The sequence below is a fragment of the Buteo buteo genome, chromosome 19 (genome assembly GCF_964188355.1).
Source record: "Buteo buteo chromosome 19, bButBut1.hap1.1, whole genome shotgun sequence".
NCBI classification, from domain to species: domain Eukaryota; kingdom Metazoa; phylum Chordata; class Aves; order Accipitriformes; family Accipitridae; genus Buteo; species Buteo buteo.
In genome coordinates, this window is record NC_134189.1 from 29,654,283 (window position 1) to 29,675,895 (window position 21,613).

Below are 21,613 nucleotides of genomic sequence, written 5' to 3' on the forward strand. Positions count from 1 at the left end.
TCTAGTCTTTCTGTTGTCATCTTCACCTCTGGAAAGAAACTAAAACTGTAAGGTGTGTTGCAGTGAAGCTTACAACTTGCAGTTGAGTGAGTAGGTGTATACTTGTTTTCTCATGTTGAGATATGTTTCTTCAGCTATGACATAAATAACTGATCATTTGAAATGAACACATGCATATGTATTTTATAATCTGAGGTATGTAGTTACAGGACAGTAAGTTCCATGCTGGTGGATAGCAGTATAAAGATAATATACAGCAGGTTTTTCCAATAGCTCAGCTAAGTTTATGACTAGAAAACTTGCTTCCAACAATTACAAACTGAGATTCAGAAGAAAAAAAGCCATCAGTACAGTGTGAAGTATTTTCAATGCTAAACTGTGTGCATGTGTTTTTCCTTTGGAGGCAGGGCTACAAACCATCCAGAAACACACAAGCATACTTGAAGAGCAGCTGACGTTTACTACTTCCTGGTAATTTCTTCTGGAAAAACAAACAAAAGCCCCATCAAGCCAAAACACACATTAAGGGTGTGACAAATACACTTGTATTTGTCAAGTTTGTACAAGTGGAGAAGGACTGTCAAGTACTCAGCTCAAAGGAGTCCTCTTAGCTGCAGATTTTTGAAAACAGTTAATAAAAGCGGCAGCTCTTGCTCTTGAGAAGAGTACTGTCCAGTTTCAGAAGGCAAATCCTCTTCCGCTTTCTCCCTTCTCACCCAGTAAATTCACTGTATCGCATGAATCTTAGTCCTGTGTTTGTCTGTGCTGCGGATAGAGGATGCAGCACCCATCCTGGATGCACCAAATGAGACTGTTTTACCCACCTCGTCAGCCTTTGCACAGGCATTGTCTCACAAGTGCCAGATTCTGTATGTGCTGGTACCTGTGGGAATCATATGTATACCTAAGGGTTGACCAGTTGATGTTGCCAATGAGACGGTATTCAGAGCAAGCTGTGATGAAAATAGCCCTACTAAGATAACTTGCTTTAAATGACTATGTGTATATGAATGAGTGAATACTGATAAGCAATGCAGGTAATCAAGAAAGTGTATAAGAAAGGTCTCTGTGCATACAGAGTGTCTGGCACAGGATGCATGTTAGGCACCTATCCATCACGTAATTTTAGCAGAGCTTGAACTAAAGCAGACTCTTTTTATTTTCTTTAAAACACTGAGCTTTAGTTTTTGTTAATACATCTGCCAGGGTTTTGATTCTGCAACGTGGTAATACTTTCTACATCAGCTTTTATGCTATGCAATTTAATTATGGAACACCTGCATAACATCTAACTGTACTAAGGCGAGGTGTGTGGTACCGTGGGGTATTTTCCAAAGTAGGACAGGTAGAGGTGAAAAGCATATTTTTGCGTTGGGAAACTTGCTCCGCCGCTGTGCTTCTTGGCCAACGATGCACGAAAGGTGCTCTCGTGCCGGCCCTGCGCTTGATTTGCGTGCAGGGAGAGGTGAAAAGTGGCAGCTCCTGACGGGGCAGCGAGCCTGGAGCCCTTCCAAGCACAGGCTGTTTTGCACAAGCAAGTAGTCCTGCAGAAATGGAGCCAGGGGAAGAGCAGAGCCCGCTCCCGCTCGAGACTTGCACTGGGCAAGAGAGCCCGAGAGAGCCAGGGCACGAGCGGTGCCTTGGAGGTGCAAGAGCAGCAGGCAGGGAGCTAGGCGAAAGGGCCCAGAGGAGCCCTGACAAGGGGCTGTGCTCAGTGCTACAGAGGACAAGAAGCAACCCCCCGGGAGCATCCCTTGGAGCCCGCCGTGGGAGTCAGAAAGGTTCCTCCCCCCAGATGCGGGGCACGAGGGCCACCTTCGTGGAGCACGAGCAGCGGGCACCTAGCCACAACGGCCCAAAGGAGCCCTGGCGAGGAGCCGTGCTCAGTGCTGCAGAGGAAGGCAAAAACCCCCGGGGACGCTTGCTAGCCCGCCGTGGGGGAAAAAAAGCCTTCCTCCCCCCAGCTGCAGGGCACGAGAGGCCATCTTCGTGGTGCACGAGCAGCAGGCAGTAACCTAGCCGCGATGGACCGGAGGAGCCCTGACAAGTGGTCCTGCTCAGTGCTGCAGAGGAAGGCAAAAAACCCCCGGGGCCCAGTGCCAATCTGTCCCGGGGGAAAATTCCTTCCTGACCCCAGAGCTGGCGATCGGCTATTCCCTGAGCACGTGAGCAAGACCTGCCTCCTGGTCCCACAGACTGGTCACGCCTCCCAGAAGATGCCCGAGCCCTGTTTTCCCTCAACCTGGAGCCATCTCAGGGGCTTCCGAGAGTGGCAAAAGACCCCCGGCCTGATCGACCTTGGGGGCAAGAATCCTTCCCGCACCTTCGGGCCACCAGCGGGTGCTCCAAAGCACCGGGACCCCCGGCAACATCTCTGCATCCCACTTCTTACGGCTGCTGCCGCTGACTCGGCAGGGAGTGAGGACGGCGAGCTCTGCAGCGCTCCTCAAGACGGCATTCCCTTGGTCTTGCCACAGCTCTCCATCCAAAAAGGCCTGAGGGCCTCGGGCACCTCCAGGTCTTGGTGGTTCTTCTCGTCTCCAGCAGCCTGGTCCAGCCTCCGGTCTTCCTCCCTCAGTGGCCGGCAAGTAATTCCAGCAGCTCCTCGTGGACTTCCTCTGGGATGTCTCTGGGGCGCCTGCCAGGCAGACTGGGGGTGGGACAGGGGAGGCTGCCTCTTTTATAGTGCCCCGGGGCATTGTGACTGCTGCGGTGCCGGGTGGTGGCACTGCGACACGGGGGGGGGGGGTGGGGGTGTGTGTGTGAGGGGGCCCCCCCCGTGCGCAGCGCTGCCCGCCGCCCCTCGGCCCAGCATCCTTCGGAGGAAGGCCTTTGGGGTGCCGGCCCCGGGGGCTGTGTGGTGTTACTGAGTCCAGAAGTTTGGCAGAAAATCAACCGCCTTGCGTTCCAGCTTACCCTCAGATGTCAGAGGGGCTGGGGACGGCTAGGTTTAATTTCTTTCTGAGTGATGTCCAATTCGACGCTCTAAGGGCGGTCGCATTCAATATGCTGAGCTATCACGATGAGGGATGCCCTTAATAGCGCACTGCACTCTCGGCTTAGCCGCGTTCAACACACGAGAATGACCAGACTTAGGGAGTTTGGTTGCGCTAACGAACAATCACGACTAGATTAATGAGCAGCGCAGCTTAGTAAAGCAACAGGAGAGGTTCTTTTGGATTGCCCGTGATAAATAGACTGTCTGCAAAACACGTGCAGGTGGCAATACAGTCGCCTACAAGCACATGAAATGATGAAAGAAAAGAGCTCTAAAGAATTCTAAGTTTCCCGGGGAAGCAGTCGGTACAGCTGAGTGTTCGAATCTCACGCAATAGGCATCCCTATGGCGGGGGGGGAGAGAGGCTCAGCCCATCGACTGATCCCAGAAGTCAGCGATGTCCTCCCGACTTGTCTGTGATGGTGTCTTCCCTGACATTTCTCCTCTCTTAAGCCCTTTTATGTTTTCTGAGTTTTTAGGTGGAGCTGGAGTGACTCTAGTCATACATCCCTTTCCTTTGATTGGTATAAAGTTCTCTCGGTTTGCTTTCAAAGGTGTACGCTAGAGAAAATTCAGAGCGCGTGCTCAGTGGGGGGGTGGTCGCACCTTGGAGGTGGGTACCTTTGGGGATGGAGGTGTGTTTTGGTATTATAAGGAGCAGAGTTCACCCAGAGGACCTGCTGCTGCGTGTCAGTACCCCAGAAGTGGGCACGTGTGATAGAAACCAGAAGCGTAGGGTGTTAGCTCGACAGAACCGCCGTTATTTTACCTCCTTGCTTCAGTGGATTCAACGCAGGGACCAAGCATTCTCGTTGCGATCGTTCCGGTTGCCTACCCCTGCGATCACAGAGCCTGGCCGCGGGGTCTCGGCTCCGCTCCGCCCTCCGTGTTCCTTTTCAGAGTCAGCGTACCAAGCTCCCCTGGTGTTGCTGACGTCTAAAGTTGCCGGTCACGTTGCTTAGGGAGCTCCCACGGCACCGATTCTTTACGTGTGCACTGCGTTCCTCCCTGGAGGTTCCCCTTCCCTTGAGGGGCAGCGGGGGGGGCATGTGTCATACCGACAAGTCACCTCCAGCAATCATTCCACGGGCTGTCGCTGTGCCCAGGAGGCCCGGGGGTCTCTCCCTGCCCTTGGCGGCCATGCCCTGGGCCCAGCTGCTGGGTGTCCCTGGCGCCTGCTCTGCCACTCAGCTCCCAAGGCCAAGCCTGGTGCTGTTCCTCTTCTCTCGGGCCATGGCAGAAACCAAGCGTGCAGCGCAGAGACCACCCCTATTAGCTGTCCCCTCTCTGCGCCAGAACTACCGTCCCTGAGGCCCCGCAGCCAGGAGGAGCAGGGACTTGATCTGGCTGGACACAACCCCTTTTCATGGGGCGTAAGGGGGCGTGATTACGGCAGCCACAGCCTGGAGGCAAGCCAAAGCGTAACCAGAGCCCTAGGTTAGGATGGTGGGTGCCAACAGCCCGCCACAGAAGTATGTCAGGCTTTGAGAAACAAGTGCGCGGAGGTTAGCCCGGTGTGGTGGGAGGAAAGGTTGGTGGTATTCAGACCTGGACCATTTGGATCCATGACCAAAGCCTAACCAGGCAAATGACAGACAGCTCTTCCAAACTGTCAAAATAGCCCATTGCTACTATTGCCGTCGCATCCCCTTGTCCCACTGAAACCCAGCTGCGCAGCCTTTCTATTAAACACACCCGTTGGCCGTGTTTATAGGGGATACCAAAGGCGCTTCAGCCATGGGTGAAACTTCCACAGCTCATCTGTGACTTGAACCTTTGTGAGAGTTCTTTGCCTACCTCAGTTTGTGGGAAGATATTCAGATCTTATCTGAAACCCTGGCAAGTCTCCTTTTCCTTTAGGATTTAATATTTTGAGTACTGAGAAATTGAGAGGTACTCTCCTTGCCATTTTGTGCGTTGGTTCCAAAATTGATCTGTACCTTCAGACTATGTAAATGAGGGCCTCTAGGTCACAGACATTCCTTTGGTTGTGATGCTGCCAGAGGTGAAAGACAGGGGTTTGGTTCCCTCTGCAGGAGCTCTACAGAGATGTAGAGAGCATGCACGGTTTCCTCACCGTTCCTTACCAATGCACCAAGGGACATTTGCTACCACACTGTCAGGGGAGGTTTGGACTTGACGTGAGGAGACATTTCTTTCCCAAGAGGGCGTTCACACCCTGAAACAGGCTTCCTGGAGAGGTGGTAGATGCCCCATGCCTGTCAGTGTTGAAGAGGCATTTGGACAATGCCCTTAATACCATGGTTGAACATTTGGTCAGCCATGAAGCGGTCAGGCAGGAGGACTAGTAGGGACTTGTAGGTCCCTTCCAGCTGAACTATGCTACTCTCATTCAGAAGGTGAATAGAGAAAAAGAAATAGTTTTTCCCACTTTGTTGGAATTTGACAGAAAATATTAAAGATTTCTTGTCCAAAGTTGCACAGCAGTTTAGCAATTGCATTTCAAAACGGTGTTTTGGCAGGTGAAGAAATTACACTGCCAATAGAGCTGTTCAGGAAGAAAAAGGAGTAGTTTTGCGGAGGATGTGTGAAGGGCTCTACAAAAACATCTTTAAAGAGTCTGTGGATGTTTCCCATGGAAAGCACTGTTTTTGTTTGAAAGCTAAGGCTTTTTCAGCTTGGGCATCTTTTAGTTTTAGAGCAAAAGCTTAGTATTTCTCAGAGGAAACAGGAACTTGTACAAATTGAGTTGAATCCTCAGCTTCCTATTTAAAAATGTCTTTAAGGGAAATGTACCATCAGGCCCCAACTGTGCAATGGCATTAGTCCCAAAGTTTATCCCAATGGCATTAGTCCCTAAATTAGTCCCAGATGCATACCAGTTCACAAGGAAGCCATCTACTTGGTTGTCTGATTTATGAAATCTCACCTGGCATGTAAGGCTCACATTGAATCCCATCCGACCATCACCTTTAACACACTTGTTTTACCCATGCTTTTATGCTTCATATAATGAGCTTCCATAAGTGTTAGCAACTCCAAGTCAGCACCAATTCTTTTGATAAAAATAACCTGCTACGATTGTCTGAGCAATCATAGTTAAATTATACCACCACTTCCATACAGTTCTGTAACAATATTCCTCTAGTGGTTCTGATACAACAGAGCTTCTTTATCTAATCACACACTTATCTTAACACACTTTGATAAGTAAGGAACACATAGATTGATGTACTTTTCCAGGGGAAAATATTTTAAAGACTGTACATTAGTATAAATCAAAAGGCAAAACCCCTCAAAGTCTGGAGGAAGATGCAAAAGTGCTTCTTTGCAAGAGGGTTTTCATCCACTCTTACTTAAGTCAACTGAAGGGAAGATCTGAATAAAGCCACGGTACCTTCTCCCACCCAACTTTTGACCATTCACCGAGATCCAGTGCTTAGCGCTGTTCCCAAACAGTTTCCACTGAGACTGGATGAACTGTCAGATGCTACCATGATTTATAAACTTAAGCTCCCAGTCTCTCCTGCCATTTCCACATCCACTTCTTCCCTTTCTGATAAGGCATGAATCACCATCAGAAATCACTCTCCAGTCCATTAACAAACTAAACATTGCACAGGCTCATAGAAGTACACGGGTGACTATGGTTACATCTGCCTCCATATTAGAGGGATCAGCACTGTAAAAATACCTGCAGTTAGCAAATATTCACGTTGCATTTATCAGCATTTTCATTCCAGTACACACATTATGAAACAATATTATCGTGGTAGGAAGGCTAGGTAGGTATTCCAGCAAGGAAGACTGCTTTGCTGCTATATTAATACCTTATATTATAGTGCAATAATCCTGTGCTCTACAGAGTCTCAGACTGGTTCATTGGAGCGGGGTGGGGGGGAAGTGTATGGCTTTAAACAGCTTGCAGTATTGGGTCAAAAAAGGCACAAATGTTGCAGCAAATCCTTGAAACAACATAAACTCACCATGCTCATCTGAGCCTCTCCGAAAAAGTATTCACCATGGCCAGACCAAGGGTTCTGTGCTGTGCCTGGCTAATTCAACAGCAGGGCACCCTGCTTGGGAGAACCACTAATCCTCAAATGTAGCATTAAAGAAGATGAGACGACGGCTACAGAGACTTTTGTGAAACTGAGCATAAGAAAAGAATCATACCTTCCTGAGCCTCAAAAGAATTTCTACAAAATCTTAGATATTTCTGCGATGACTTGAGGAGATAATCTTACAGCAAGTGACTCCTAACAGAATTTTCAGATGCCTTTAGGAATAAGGAAGGACTTTAGTAATCTCTCACCCTCATATGCAGTCTTGAGAAAGCATATGCCTGAGAAACAGAGGAAAACCAGAGTGAGGAGATGGGGAAGTCGGGAACGTTATTCGCAGTAGCTGCTCTCATCCGACCAGATCAAGACTGGCACAGTGTTAGCAGAGGTACGGAATAGATGTGAAAGCCTCAGACATTTCTGCCCAGCGGGTAACACTGTGGGATGTAAATAGTAAGACTGCGTGCATTTTTTTCGCAACACAATAAAAAGTGAAGTTAAAAATACCAAATCCACCAGACCAAAAAGATTTCCATCCTACTCAAGTTATGAGAGGAAAAAATCCTCTCAGGAGGTTGAAAGAGAGGTACTCCATAAACACGCACATCTGTGGCTCCCAAGCCCATCGTTCAAAACTTCTGTCATCAGTTTATTTTCTCCCATGGGTCTTCTCCAATTCAGTAGCTGTCACTCCAGTGAAAACCACAACACAAAGCTGACATTTATTGAAGGTGGGCAGGGCCCCGTGAACTCTACTGTGGCACTGCAGACAAATCTAAACATCATCTTTACTCAAAAATTTCCATTCAGTACAGTGAAAGCAGAATTGCCTCTGAGGTGTGGGAATAATAAAAAGAAAATTCTCCTTTTGGTTGCACCTAAGAACAGGCTTGCAGAGGCACTGGTGGGAAGCCTGCTGGAAACCAAGGGGCCGTGTGGGAGTCAAGGAAAGCAGAATATGCTTTCCACCACCTAGAAAAGGAGCATGTGGATGGGGGAGGAGGAGCGAGCAAGAGAGGAGGAGCTGAGACTTTGCCAGAAGAAATAGGAGGGCCCCGTGGTGCTGACCACTCAGGAGTGCTCCAGGATGTCACGGGGAGGCTGGCATGCTGGTTCGAAGCACAGACCGCTTTCCCCTGCTCCTTTTCCATGCGGGCACCAGGACACAGTAAAGCAAAACCCGGGCAAGGTCAAGCAGGACTTGAGTGGCATGAGTGAAAGGGACAAGTGCCCGAGTGATCTTCTCTTCTGTCCTGCCAGTCAGAGGTAGGGGTGCGTAACCAAAAAAGCCGGTCGAAGAAACTCTCTGAGGCTCGATTTTGGAGTTTTAGAAAGCAGGCATTCTTTATTGCAGCGCTGGATGCACGGGGGATTGTTCTGCCTATTGTGCATACCGTTACCTACAGCAAGGCAAACTTATATTGTTCTAATCATATACTTACTTATGTTATCCTTGACATAGTGTCCGCCCTTTGGGCATGTGCAGTGTGGCTCATCTCTTTTTCCTAGTTAGCTGGCCTCGGCAGGTTTTAATGGCTGGATGCACCAATGTCTGTCCCAATGGCAGGTGGGGGACAGGGCTCTGCCCTTCGTGAGACCCCCGGTCCCTGGAGTGGCGGCTGGAAGATGGGTAGGTCAAAGGACCCTGATGGGAGCCCTGCAGGGCCTCATTCATTGGACCAATGGGCACCTTCCCTTGTCACACGGAGCATCTCATGGGCTGGAAAAGGGATGCTCTGGAGAGCTTCTGGCAAATCTCTGGAGAAGAGCTTCTCCCCGCCCCTCTCCCAGGGGCTTTCTCGGCTCTGGTGCCCTTCCCAAGGACAGCCCCACAGGTGGGTGCAGCCAGCATGGCAGGAAAGAATAGGCAGCAGCCACAGCGGTCAGCACGGCGGGAAAGCCAAGGATAAAGCCTTATCACCCAAGTGTGATAAAGGCTTAACAACCAAGCGTGCTGCTCCTCGGACAGGAGTATTTTTGCCTAAGCTCACCACACATTGCATTTCCCTGTGGCTTTCGGCAGGGTACGAATGGCTCTTCAGTGCCGGTGGTTGCTCCCCTCTTTCAGTAACAATTGCAAATTTTCTTCCTGTTGGACCTGCCTCAGTTCCAGTCTCTTGGGGATTGAAAGCTGGCACAGCATGGGTGCCAGAGACGTTCCCACAGCTTGGCTGGCATCCACAAGGAGGAGTCTGTCTTTAGCCACGATGGTCATTTCCAGGGAAAACAACTTGTTGTATTGACCAGGACCCTACGCGGACAACAGAAGAGCAGGGATGCGGCCATTTGCCACAAGTCCAGTGGAGCAGGCTGCTCAAACACAGCCCACGGTGACTTTCTGTGCTGCTGGGCCTGTGGGGACAAAGGATTAAGCCTGAATTACCTGCATGAAATAGAGCTATCACTAGCCTCGTGCAACGGCACCCAGGAGCTGGTCCTGAAAACCACCAATCCAGGACACGGAAAGCTTTTAACCGCTGTGGCTATTCTGGAATAGACTGTGCCATGTGCATCCATTTCTATTAACAACGCTTCTCCTGCAGCTGAAAAGGAGTTTGAGAGCTTGCTTGTTGGTGGCCTCGGACGGTGGCTGAGGCTTGGGGCTTGCATTGCCCATGACCAGCTATGATCACAGAGTGAGAGAGGAAAGACTTTCCCTGGGGAAGAGGCACCAAGGAGTGGTTGAGGTGGAGGAAAACTTCACCACGGTTTTGCTTGTAGGTGGAAAGTTCTGGATCAGAGAGGAATTCTACATCTTCCATAGCATGGCACAGGTAGAGTCTTCTGTTGGTACCAAGTAGAGGCAGAATGTCAGACTCATTGTGGCTCAAAGTCGCTCATTGAATGGGAATGATCTAGGGAAATGTACTTGGCTATTAAAAGCCCCATTGCTCTAGCAGTTGAATCTTTTTCTCTAGTCCTTTTTATTTTTTTCAAAGGGGGTGGCGGGAGGGGCATGGATAATTTATCTTCATACCTACCAAAACAGGCATTGTAGCAGTCAAGATGGAATACGCCTTTCTCACGTACCTTTTCTTTTTTGAACATGGTGAATTCAATCTGCTGATCAATAGCCCACTGAGTTCAATAGACGCCTTGGATTTTTATCCTTCGGCTCAAGAGCTAGACGCAACCTCCTGTCATTGGTGTTAGCGCAATTAATGCAGATAATCTGCTATCTTCTACCTAATAATCTAGGCTACATACTACCTAACGATCTATGCGAGAGTACAGCCCGATCCAATGTTACATGCAACATCAGCACTGTGAAGAGCTGTGACATTCAAATGAAAAGGGAGACATTTTGAACACCTTTTAATAGCTTGCAGGAATACAAAGGGGAAGCACTGTGTAAATAATACCCAAACCAATATGGATTTTCCCCCTAAATTTCTGAACCTCCTGTGACAAGTGATGGCCTATCAAAGTGCATGTCTGCCCCCCCTGCGCTGCACCACGTGGGACCTGTTCACATTCCCTGGTCTGGGAGATGGGACAGAGTGGACCCTCAGGCAGCTTGCAGGTGGCACACAACCGGGAGGAGAGGCTCACGCGCCGGAGGGTCCTGCTGTCAATCAGGGGGATCTTGACAGGCTGGAGAAAGGGGCTGACAGAAGCCTCATGTAGTTCAACAAGGGGAAGAGCAAAGACCTGGAGACCTGGGGACGAACAAGCCCTTGCACCAGTAAGTGCTGGGGGACACCCAGCTGGAAAGCAGCTGTGCAGACACCTGGGCTCATGGTGGACACCAAGTTGACCGATTTAGAGCCAGAAAAGTGCCCTTGGGACAAAGGCAGCTAAGTGCATCCTGGGCTGCAGCAGGGAAAGCATTGGCAACAGGTGGAGGTAGGTGGTCCTTCCCCTCTGCTGTGTCCATCCAGCCCTGGGCTCCCCAGTACCAGGCAGAGACGGCCATACTGGAGAGAACTCTCACCCCAGTGCCCCTCCCACTTTCCGTTGGGCTTGGAATGTTGGTCCGTTGGAGCTCACAGCCACCAGAGACAGCAGCACGGAGCTGTGCTGGCATGGAGGAGCGCTGGGAGGAGGCAGGATCTGGCCGAGCAGCACTGAGCCGGCACCGGCACCTCGCTTCCCATCCCCGCTGTCGCCAACTGGCCCGCGTCCTTGGTCCACGGCGAGGGTCCTCCTCTCCCGGGCAGGATGGGCCAGGCCAACTGCTGCTGCGGCTCTAGGTGGGCTCTCCCTGTGCCTTGGGGACACGCGGGCACGGCCGGGACCCGCGGCGGCGGCCTTTCTCATGCCCGCCGCTCTCTGCTCTGCAGGGAGGCTCTCACCGATGCCGAGCCGGTGCTGAGCGCGGACGTGCGGCTGACCCGGGGCCGCAAGAGGAGCGAGAGACACCTTCTCCTCCTCCAGGAGGAAGTGGTGATCGCCAAGTTGCAGTAAGACCCTCAGAGCCCAGCTACCTTTCCCCCATCCCTGGCCCTGGCACCAGGGCAGGGACACCCCGGCACCAGCCCCAGGCCCTGGGACCGTGGTGCTGGATGCACCCATCGATGTCCATCCCAAGGGCAGGTGGGGGACGGGGCTCTGCCCGGGGGGACCCCCAGGAGGCCACCTCCAGCTCACTGCCTGCGTCTCCTCTCCGCAGACGTGGCACCACCCTGCGCCCACAGCTCCGCCTGGCCCTGGACCAGCTGTGGGTGCTGAGCGGCAGAAAGGAGGTGGCGGGGGAGGAAAAAGAGGAGGAGGAAGGCAGCGATGAGGACAGGACCTCCATCATCCTCATCTGGCCCACCGGCTCCTGCATTGCCGCTTTTGGGTGAGTCGTGGTGCCATGTCCCATGGCCGGGCAGGAGAGGTTCCCAACCGTGCCCACGCCATCCTGTGAATGGCCTCTGCCCTGTGTGCAGAGCCTGGGCAAGGAGCAGGAAGTACGCCGGCAGGGAGGGATGGGGGCATTGCCAGGTCCTGCATCCCCTGGTGCCCTTTGGGTCCCCAGAAGAGAAGGGCAAAAGCAGCTGCTCTGGCAGGACACGGGGAGCCAGAGCTTGGGCAGTGTCTCTGTCCTGCCCCACGGAGCAGGGCTGCGCAGGCACCCGCCTCTGTCCACGGGCTGGGGGGCAGTGGGGCCTGACGCTGGTTTTCCTCTCTTTCTGCAGCTCCCAGGCACTGAAGGAGCTGTGGGTGGGCACACTGCTGGGGTAAGCCAGGGGGGATGCTCCAGGTGCAGCCGGAGGGGGGAACACAGCTCCCCAGCTGGGGAGAGGTGCCCTCACGGCTGCAGGCAGCTCTCGGGCAGAGCTGCCTCACAGGAGAGAAGGGACAGCTTGGGGCTCAGCCAGCTCTCTCCGTGTCCCTTGCCGGTGCACAGGACACCAGGAGGAGCAAAGAGAGCCCGCGTGACCCATCTTCCCTCCCTCAGACCCCTGGAGAAGGAGCTGAGCCGCCACCACGCCGTGAGTGTCTCTCCGGTCTGGGCTCTGTCCCCGAGCCCTGGTCCCCCAGCCGAGCAGCAGAGGCATCGCTGCTCACCTTCCTCCGCTCCTTCTCTCTTGCCCAGTGGAGGACATTCAGCTCCAGGAGCCTGGAGAGGCTGATGGAGGGCCAGGCAGAGGTGAGAATGGCTGCCTTTCACCCGCCTCTGGCTGTGCTGGCGTCTGCGGCCAGCGGGGTGAGCTTGTAAGGCAGAGATGGAGGGAGGGAGCGTCCCACGGTGCCACTCGGGGAGCGTAGAGGGTTGGGGAGCCACCAGGAATGCCAGCTCATCCTCGCTGGCGGCACTGGGGGGAAACCTGCCGTGTGGGGCAGAGACCCCAGAAGGGCAGAGGGTCCCAGCTCTGCCGCGCTCAGGCTGCTGATGCCGGGTGGCAGCTCGCCGGTGGCCCTTTCTGCTGTGGGGCTGCTCTCTAAGCGCAGCCTGCTTCTTGCAGGTTCGTCCCAAGCAAGGGCCACCGACATGCCTGTCTATCAAAGCTGGGGGACTTTGCCGCTCACCAGGTGAGTTCTGGAAAGAAACGCATTGTCCTGCAAATGGTTGAGCTGTGCTCACTTGTCCATTGAGTGTCGCCATGCAGGTGCGGCACCCCAAGGGAGGACATCACCTGGACGAGCAAGGACACCCGCTGGGCAGCAGCCGCTGGACGTGGTTCTGCGGGGACCCAGAGCGTCTCCTGCTGCCCACAGCTTGGAGGAGGGCAGGGCGGGTGCTGGGACAGGTTGTCCCGGTGGCATGCCGGCTCTCAGGAGCCTCCCAGGTGGAGCCGCTGGAGCTGTGGTTCCAGCTGCCGGCTCCCTGCCCATCCTGCCGCACCACTCAGCACCGTGCTGCAGGCAGGGCAGGCTCTGGGAGTGCTGGACCGGCTGTCTCCATTGACGCGCTCTTGCTCCATTTTCCTTTTCAGAAGGAGGGAACAGCATCAGCAGCAGGAGGAGGAGGAAGAGGATGGGGCTGCCCTGGCCCTTTGCTCCGCGGAGGACCCCGGCCGCTGCCCAGGCGCCAGGGCAGGCGGGCTCCGGCTGCAGCAGGGCGCTCTTTGGACAGCCCCTGGCAGCCCTCTGCGGGGAGGACGGCTCCCTGCCCCAGCCCATCCAGGTAAGCCAGCCTGGGCAGGGGGTCCCCAGCCCTCCCTCCAGCTGCTCCAGAGGGGAGGTGGGTGTCCCCGGGAGCTCCAGGGATGGGGGATTGGGCCCTTCACCCCCAGAAGATGCTTCTGGTGCCAGCCTCCTTGAGGGGGGGCAAGGAGCAGGATCTGGGGCAGTGCCTTGGTCACTGCTGTTGGAAGGCAGCTTCTCAGCCAAGCAACTGTCCTCCTGCCCCTCCTGCAGGAGATGCTGGCTGTCCTGCACAAGGAAGGACTGTTGACAGAAGGGATATTCCGAAGAGCTGCCGGCGGGACAGAATTTCATGAGCTGCGGGAGGCCCTGGACCACAGTGCCCATGTCGACCTGGGCAGCCAGCCTGCACTGCTGCTGGCCATCATCTTGAAGGTGAGCGCTTCTGACCTGCAGCTGGAAGAGCTCCTGCCTGGCCTGGAGTGTTCAGAGACTCACCTGGAGCCCCTGGCATTGCAGGACTTCCTCTGAAGCATCCCTGCCAAGCTCCTCATGACAGACCTCTATGAGGACTGGATGGCAGCGATGCAGAAGAGCAGCAAGGAGGAGAAGGTTGAAGAGCTGAAAGCATAAGTGTGGGCAGCAGCCTGCCTGTTGAGGAGGGACTGGTAGAGGCCTGGGACTTGCCTGAAAAGGGACGGTCTCCTTAAAAAGCTGTGTCTTCTGACAGCTTGCTTTTGCTGGGGTGGGCTTAGATTTCGGAGGAAAGGGCATGGACAGGGAGCCTTCCCTTGCCTGGGCTTGGGTGAAATGAGGAGCTGGGAAGCAACGCCGTGCTTCCTTCCTGAAGCGCAGGAGCACTGACCGCTGGCTGAGAGCACCCGGAAAGCTGCGCAACCCACCTGCGTTGGGCAAGCTTCGGGGACGGCTGTGGGCAACATCTGCTCTATTAACGTTGAGTTCCTGTTCCCTCAGGGTGGCCGAGAAGTTGCCTGGAGCCAATCTCCTCCTCCTCAAGCAGCTGCTGGCCCTCCTCCAGCACATCGGCCACAATGCCTCCAGCAGCAGAATGACCACCAGCAACCTGGCCATCTGCCTTGGGCCAAATCTGCTGAGCCCACCTCACGAGGACCTGCTCCCCCTCGAGGCCATGCTGGCGGTGACTGAGAAGGTGCGCTGTACTGAGCAGCCGGCTGCAGCCTTGCCGGCCCATCCGAGCTTGGCTGCTCAGAGGTCCCTGGCTGCCTCCTCTCTTGAGCAAATGCTGGTGGGGTGGCTGCCTGCAAGAGCAGCCCCACAACCACAACCGCCTGCGCAGAGGCAAGGGTCGGGAGTGGGAAAGGCTGCGTGATACATTTTCAGGCACCTGGGTTGAGCCCGAGGGTTTGATGTGTGCAGGTGAACGTGCTGGTGGAATTCATGATTGACAACTGCAGGGAACTCTTTGGGGAGCAGACAACTGACCTTTCCTGTTCAGCAGCCGAGGAGTCGTCGGCAGCCCCCACAGAGAGCTGCGGAGGTAAGAGGCAGGACTGAGGGTTGTCAGAGGCTGGGGCTTGGACGCCAGAAACCTCAGCATCGTTTCTGGCAGGGCTGGGCCTGGGGTGTTGTCCTCTCAGCCCCGCTTGTCCCATGGCCTCTCTTTGGCCACTCCTTCTTGGGGCATGAACGGTTTGCTCTGCAAGATGTGCTGAAGCCTGCAGACAGGGCATCGGAGGTCTGAAAACTTAAGTGGTGTAGGGCTTTGGGTGGGTTTTGCTTTAGTGGTTGTTTACTTCCAACAAGTTGCTTTGCTGCACATGTTTTTGCTCTCCAGAACTGCACTTGGAAGAGCAAAGTGTGCCAGCAGTTACAGCAGACACCAAACATCAGACAGAAGCCTCGCTGCATGCACCCCCCTCTCTGCTCCGTGTCCTCAGAGAAGCTGGGGGAGCTATGGTGGTGGAGTCTGAAAGAGGAGAGGTATGTCAGGTCCCCAAACATTGTGACAGCGTGTCTGGTGTAAGAGGGGAGTTTCTGATGAGGCCGAGATGCTGCTGTGCCTCTTCCTGGCAGTAGAGCTGGTGTGTGTTTGGGTTATTCCTCCACCTGCTGGGAAGATCCCTAGCAAGGAAAACTGTCAAGGTTGTTTCTCAAATGCACTTGGCATGTGCTTTGACAAACAAAATGCCTGCAAATCACCTACAAAGAGACAGAGGGGAGTAGCTGTCAACTTCAGCGGGGTTTTGCTCAGGTCCGACTTTGTCAGTGCTTCTCCAAGTCTATTTTGGGGGGGCGGGGGGACTGTGCGAAATGTGGATGATGCAAACCAACCAAAGGGATCTCCTCTGGAGAGCTAGATTAGCAGTTTGGCAAACAGTTGCTTACTGTTCCAGGCCGTCTCTTGCCACCTGCTAACTCTGACATTTCTGTTGTAGGCTTTGCCTCCAACCACCCCCGAGAGCGCAGCAGAGCCCCTGGTGCGCCCAGAAGAGCTGGCAAACCTGTCGGAGGAAAGACGGTAAAACGAGCTCACTTTGGTTAAAATTAGAACCGACTCCAGTGGGTCGTGCCTTCCCCTACCTCATACCGCTGTGCGATTTAAAGGTTTGCAGGCTCTCCCCAGGACAAGGAGAAAAAGAAAAACCGAAAGAGAAAACAGGTCTGGGGAGAGGAGAGTGACAGACACGCAGAAAAGAGGAGGAGGAAGAGAGAAAACGTTTTTGGGGACAAACTGGTGAAAAGATGCAGGAAGGTCCAGCAGGTCAGGAAGCCCAGGTGCGTACCAGGCTCTGCTGCCCATCTTTCCCAACTCTCAGCGCTGCTCCATGTTGGTCCAACCCACTGGCAAGGGACGGCGAGGGATGGTGCTGCGCAGGGCTTGGAAATAACTCTGTGGCCGCTCCCCAGGGGCTCCCCATCGAGCCCTGCTGTGTGGCACAGGGGCCCCGTGCATCTCTGCACGCGTGCAGGTCTCTAAGGGCATTACCTGTGGGGATAAGGCACCAGAGCCGTACCCTAGTCGATGCCAGCCATAGCTCTCTCTTCTGGGCTATGAACAATTCCTCGTCAACAGTGTTCCCCAAAGAAAGGGGAACCAAATCCTGCCTGTTCCTGCCTTTGTGGGTTTATCAGTGCTTTCTGACTCTGTCGTTGTAGGTGCTGTTTTCATGTCACTGCTGAACCCCTGTGACTCCTGGCCCCCCCCCCCCGCAGTTGATGTTCACAATAAAAGGATCTTTTCTCTCTTCTGAGTGTGTCTGCCATACGATATTCTGGACTAGGTAGATGGGGTTTTGTGATGAGTCCTCGGGGAGGAGTCTGGGATCTTGCCTTGTCCCAGCATCCTTTCCTGCAGGCATCAGGGCTGAGTTCAGGTGCTTTAGGAGTGAAAACAAAGCACAGACTCACGCAGGAGGGTGGAGGTTGGAAGGGACCTGTAGAGTTCCTCTGGTCCAACCCGCCTGCTCAAGCAGGCTCACCTAGAGCAGGTTGCCCAGGACAATGTGCCCTTGGGTTTTGAACATCACCAAGGACGGAGACTCCGCAAACTCCCTGGGCAACCTGTGCCAGTGTTTGACCACCCGGACAGGAAAAAGTTGTTTTCTCATGTGCAGCTGGAGCATATCATGTGTTTTAATTTGTGCCTGTTGCCGCTGGTGCTCTCAGTGGGCACTCTTGAGAAGAGCCTGGCTCCCTCATCTTCATTCCCTCCCAGCAGGGATAGATAGATGATAGATAGATAAGACACCCCCCTCCAGGCTTTCTGTTCTCCCCAGGGAAGTGTGCCAGCTTAAAAGCACCAGGGAAAAGTCGGCTTCCTTGAGGCTCCTTGTTTTGCAGAGGGCAGAAGAGCCCCAAGTGACCTGGAGACATGGAGGTCCATGAGGTTCCCATGCCAAGCTGGCCCAGGGAAGAGAGGCGGAAGGGTGGAGTGCACAGCTGGACTCCTGCTCCTGCAACAGCAGGGACTCGCTGGCCAGAAATGGCCCCGAGGACCCCGGCAAGGGGCTGTGCTCAGTGCTGCAGAGGAAGGCGAACCCCCCCGGGACCTCTGCCAATCTGCCCGGGGGAAAAACTCCTTCCTGAGCCCAGCCCTGGTGGCCCGAGTGGGGTCCGGGGAGCTCCTGCGGGGGAACGTGTTTGGGGTCGGCAGCCAGGGACCTTTTCCAGCCTGCTTGGTGCAGAGGCACGGGTGGGCGTGGGGCATCAGTCCCGAGAGAGCCGTCGCTGACTCCTCTTTCCCGGGAAGGGCAGGTCGCTCTCGCCGTGTCTCTGTCCTGCACCCACCCGGGTTTCTTTGTCCCGCCAGCTGCTGCCTAGCGAGGAGGGTTCGGCTGAGCTCAGCAGGGATGTCCCGGGACCCGCCGAAGGAGAGCTCCTGCTTGGTCAGCATCCTGACCGCTTCGCCTTGGGGGTGGCTCCGGCGCTGTGCCGAGCTCCGCCGAGCCGAGCCGAGCCGAGCCGAGAACACCGAAGCCGAGCCGAAGCCGAATGGAGCCGAACTGAGCCGAACCGAGTGCAGCCAAGCACACCGAAGCCGAGCCGAAGCCGAGCGGAGCTTTGCCGAGCCGTACCGAGCCGAAGCCGAGCGGAGCTTTGCCGAGCGGAGCCGAGCTTTGCCGAGCCTTACCGAGCCGAAGCCGAGCGGAGCTTTGCCGAGCCGTACCGAGCCGAGCCGAGCGGAGGCGGTCGGGCGCAGCGGCATGGGCGGGCAGGGCGGGCAGCGGTGCCGGCGGGCGCGGTGCGGCTCCTCCAGCTGCAGGTGATGGTGGGCAGGAGCCGGCCTCTCGGCACTGCGCACCGGGCGTTGCAGCTCCTCGTCCAGGGGAGCGCGGGCGCGGAGACCTCCTGCCCACGGCAGGGGCGGGCGGGCAGATGGAGAGGGACACTGCCAGGGGCCGGGGAGCGGCCCGGGGGGGCCTACGTCTCTGGCAGCGATTGCCCCGGTGGCAAGGACACCGATTCAAAGGAACTGAGCCGGTGGCAAGGACACCGACGCAAAGGCACCGAGGTACAGGCCAACTCCTCTGATGCTTCGGGCTCACGCTGGAACCCAAAGCGCTCCAAGCCCCAAAATGCAGCTGCCTCTGCAGCGCAGCAGCAGCCAGTGCAGAGCAGCGTGGGGAGCTGGAGCAGAGGGAGGGGGCGCCCGGGCCGGGCTCGGCTCATCTCGGCCGGGCTCGTTTCATCTCGGCCGGGCTCGGCTCATCTCGGCTGGGCTCGTTTCGGCTCATCTCGTTTCGGCTCGGCTCCCTTCGGCTCGGTTCGGCTCATGTCGTTGCGGCGGCGCTCGCCTTCCCTCGGCTCCGCTCGGCTCGGTTCGGCTCGGCTCATCTCGTTTTGGCCCGGCTGCCCTCGGCTCCGCTCCGGCTGCAGCCCCGGCCCGGCCCCGCCTGAGGCAAGGGCGGGCGGCGGGCGCGGCGGGGCCGGTGGCCGTGGCGGGGGCTCCTCCCCGTCCGTGGAGCGGTGGGCTGCCCGGCGGTCGCCAGCGCCGGGGCTGCCCTGGGGCCTCGCAGGCCGGCAGGGGGGCTGAGGCGGCGGCGGTGGCGGCATCTCCCCTCGCGGCAGGCCGGGGCGCCGGGTGCCGGCCTTCCCCCCGCATACCCGGCCAGCCCCGGCCCCTCCCTGCCGCCCCCGGGGCTGCGGGGGCAGCAGGGGACTGCCTGCCGCTGGTGGCTGTCCGGCAGAGGCCGGCGGGCACCGCGGAGACGTGCGGCTGTGGAGAGAAAGGAGTTTCTGCCGGCTGTCCCCGCGGGGACCCTCAGCCGCCGGGGGTGTCCCTCCCTCACAGCCTGGCGTCGGTGGTGGGCTGCGACGCAGTCCTGCCCGGGCGTTCTTGGCAGCCCCCGGGGCAAGAGGCCTGTCAAGCTTCAGGGAGGTCGGCAGCGGCGTTTCCAGAGCAGTCGCGTCCCGTTGGCTCTCCTGCTTCCTTCCCTAGGCCGGGAGAAAGGAGGATGTCCTCGAAAACAGGTACCTGTCGGTTGCCTGAAACCAGGTTTCTGGTTTCTGCGGGATGAGAACTGGGCAGCTCGACAAAGCGGTGCACTGGCTTGCACACCTGAGGCAGGGATGACAAGGGGGGAACTGGGAACAGTTTTCTAGCTGCCTCCCAGCCTGTTCTCTGAGTTGGCTGATGACTGCTGCCTCTCGGCTTGAGGCAGAGATCTCTGTCTGTGGCTTTCACAGAACCATTGAGGTTTTTGGGACCTTTGATATCATCGAGTCCAAGCCCTCCTGCTCAAGCAGGGTCACCCAGAGCAGGTTGCCCAGGACGTGCCCCCTCAGGTTTTGAGTGGACTCCAAGGGTGGAGACGCCACAACTTCTGTAGGCAACCGGTTGCAGTGCTTGACCACAGTTGCTGTCAGAAAGTTTTTTCTTGTGTTCAGCTTTAATTTTGTGTTTTGCGGTTTGTGCCCTTTGCGTCTTGTCCCGCCATAAGGCGCTGCTGAGGAGAGCCCGGCTCCCTCTTCTTCATTCCCTCCCATCAGGTGTACATTGATAAGAGCCCCCGAGCCTTCTCCAGGCTGAACAGTCCCAGCTCTCCCAGCCTCTCCGCATATGAAGAGTGCTCCAGTCCCTTCATCCTCTTTGTGGCCCTCTGCTGGGCTCACCCCAGTGAGTCCCAGTCTTGTCCTGCGGAGCCTAGTCTGTACGGAGCACACAGACTGGCCTCAGCAGCCCTGAGCAGAGGGGAAGGATCACCTCCCTTGAGCTGCTGGTAAAACTCTTCCTAACGCAGCTCAGGGTGTTGTTGGCCACCTTCAGCGCGAGGGTGCAATGCTGGCTCGTGGTGGCTAACTTCAAGCTTAGTTCTTGATTACCTTTCAGAGGCAGGCCCATTATTATAGTCTGGCAGCTTCTTTCTTTCATGGAGCATAGCTTTTAAAAACAGAAGATTCATGTCTGTACTTAATATTCACAACTATGTGGCAGAGAGTCCCAGATCCAGCGTTGTGGTTGGAAGTGTTTATGCTCACCTTTCCCCTTCCATGGCGACGTACAGACCATGTCAAATCATCTCCCTTGTTGCCTTATATTCTACCCAATTCCCAGATGTATTTCATGCAGAGATTATAATGGGAGAAGTCTGAAGCCAGTTCTTTTCCTGCTCATCCAGATGTAGTCCTTTCATTCCCTACCCCCCATCAGTTTCTAGTCACAATAAAACTGCTGGACATAAGTGAAGAATGAGACCAGGATCCAGAATGCTTTCTAATCTCTTTTAGCCAAGGCGTGAGTTGTAGATTCATAAAATACAAGGCCAGAAAGGGCTATTTCATGGTCCAGTCTGGCAGTTCTCTCTTAGTCCTGTGTCTTGCCCCAGCAGTTACGCTATTCCAGAAAAGATTAAAACAGTTAATAATTCTACAGTGTATTCTTGATTGCAAAATTAAACCAGTCAGGCATCAACTTCAAGCCGTCTGTCATTTTTTTGCAATTACTCTGTCAGAGTGAAGAGCTGAGCATTCAGTCTGAGCATTCCCCCCCCCCCCCCGCCCCGGGAAGGAGTTTGCCTGCTGTAGTCAGACCACTTCTTGATCTTTTTTTTTTTCTTTTTGGACAAGCTCTTTTGCTCGTAAGTCTTCATGGGGCATTTGGATTTGGGTTTTCTTGGGGTGCTATTGAGAGTTGAGCTATCGGAATCTCCAGGTGATGCTGATCAGCTCCAAGAGCACTATTTTGTGTGTGAAGCCAGGACTGGTTTTCCCCACGTCCACCACTTTGTACCTCTCTGCCATTTTGTCGCTCCATGACCAAGTCTTGTAAGATCTTTCTATGGTTCTTTGCTACCTGCCCTTCTCCTTGTGTCAGTAATCTTGTAGGATTGCAAGCTTTCTCACCTTGCTGCTCATGCCCCTTTCCCTGTCACGTCACGCTGTTTTTCTCTTTAACTGCTTGTTGGGCTTACTAGAAAAGCAGAAAGCCTAATACTGGAGTGAGTGCCTATTGTCATTTTTTAAATGAGACTTTGAAACATGAGTACAAATACAGATTAAGGGTATCTATCTTGTTGGCTTAGAGGGAGGTACTAAAACCCTGCTTTCTAATGAAATACTTGAGCAGCCATTTACAAGATTGTTTCCTTTTTGT

General features: G+C 55.0%; 1 protein-coding gene across 1 annotated transcript; it reads left to right on the top strand.

Annotated features, from left to right (window-relative positions):
- The first annotated feature begins 2,216 nt into the window (after window positions 1–2,216).
- LOC142042223 (uncharacterized) lies at window positions 2,217–14,145 on the top strand. The gene is made up of 11 exons (XM_075051922.1): window positions 2,217–2,588; window positions 8,186–8,289; window positions 11,307–11,426; window positions 11,636–11,806; window positions 12,147–12,188; window positions 12,359–12,443; window positions 12,548–12,601; window positions 12,918–12,984; window positions 13,062–13,579; window positions 13,813–13,974; window positions 14,059–14,145. Exons 1-9 carry the CDS (start codon window positions 2,217–2,219, stop codon window positions 13,358–13,360), a joined length of 1,314 nt encoding a protein of 437 aa, XP_074908023.1. The 3' UTR covers window positions 13,361–13,579; window positions 13,813–13,974; window positions 14,059–14,145.
- The last annotated feature ends 7,468 nt before the right edge of the window (window positions 14,146–21,613 follow it).

Coding starts and splice junctions, on each gene's coding strand:
- LOC142042223 (XM_075051922.1), top strand. CDS start 2,217: ATGCCCGAGCCCTGTTTTCCCTCAACCTGGAGCCATCTCAGGGGCTTC. Junction 2,589..8,185: donor CCTCCCTCAGTGGCCGGCAA/GTAATTCCAGCA, acceptor TGCGGGCACCAG/GACACAGTAAAGCAAAACCC. Junction 12,189..12,358: donor TGGGTGGGCACACTGCTGGG/GTAAGCCAGGGG, acceptor GCCGGTGCACAG/GACACCAGGAGGAGCAAAGA.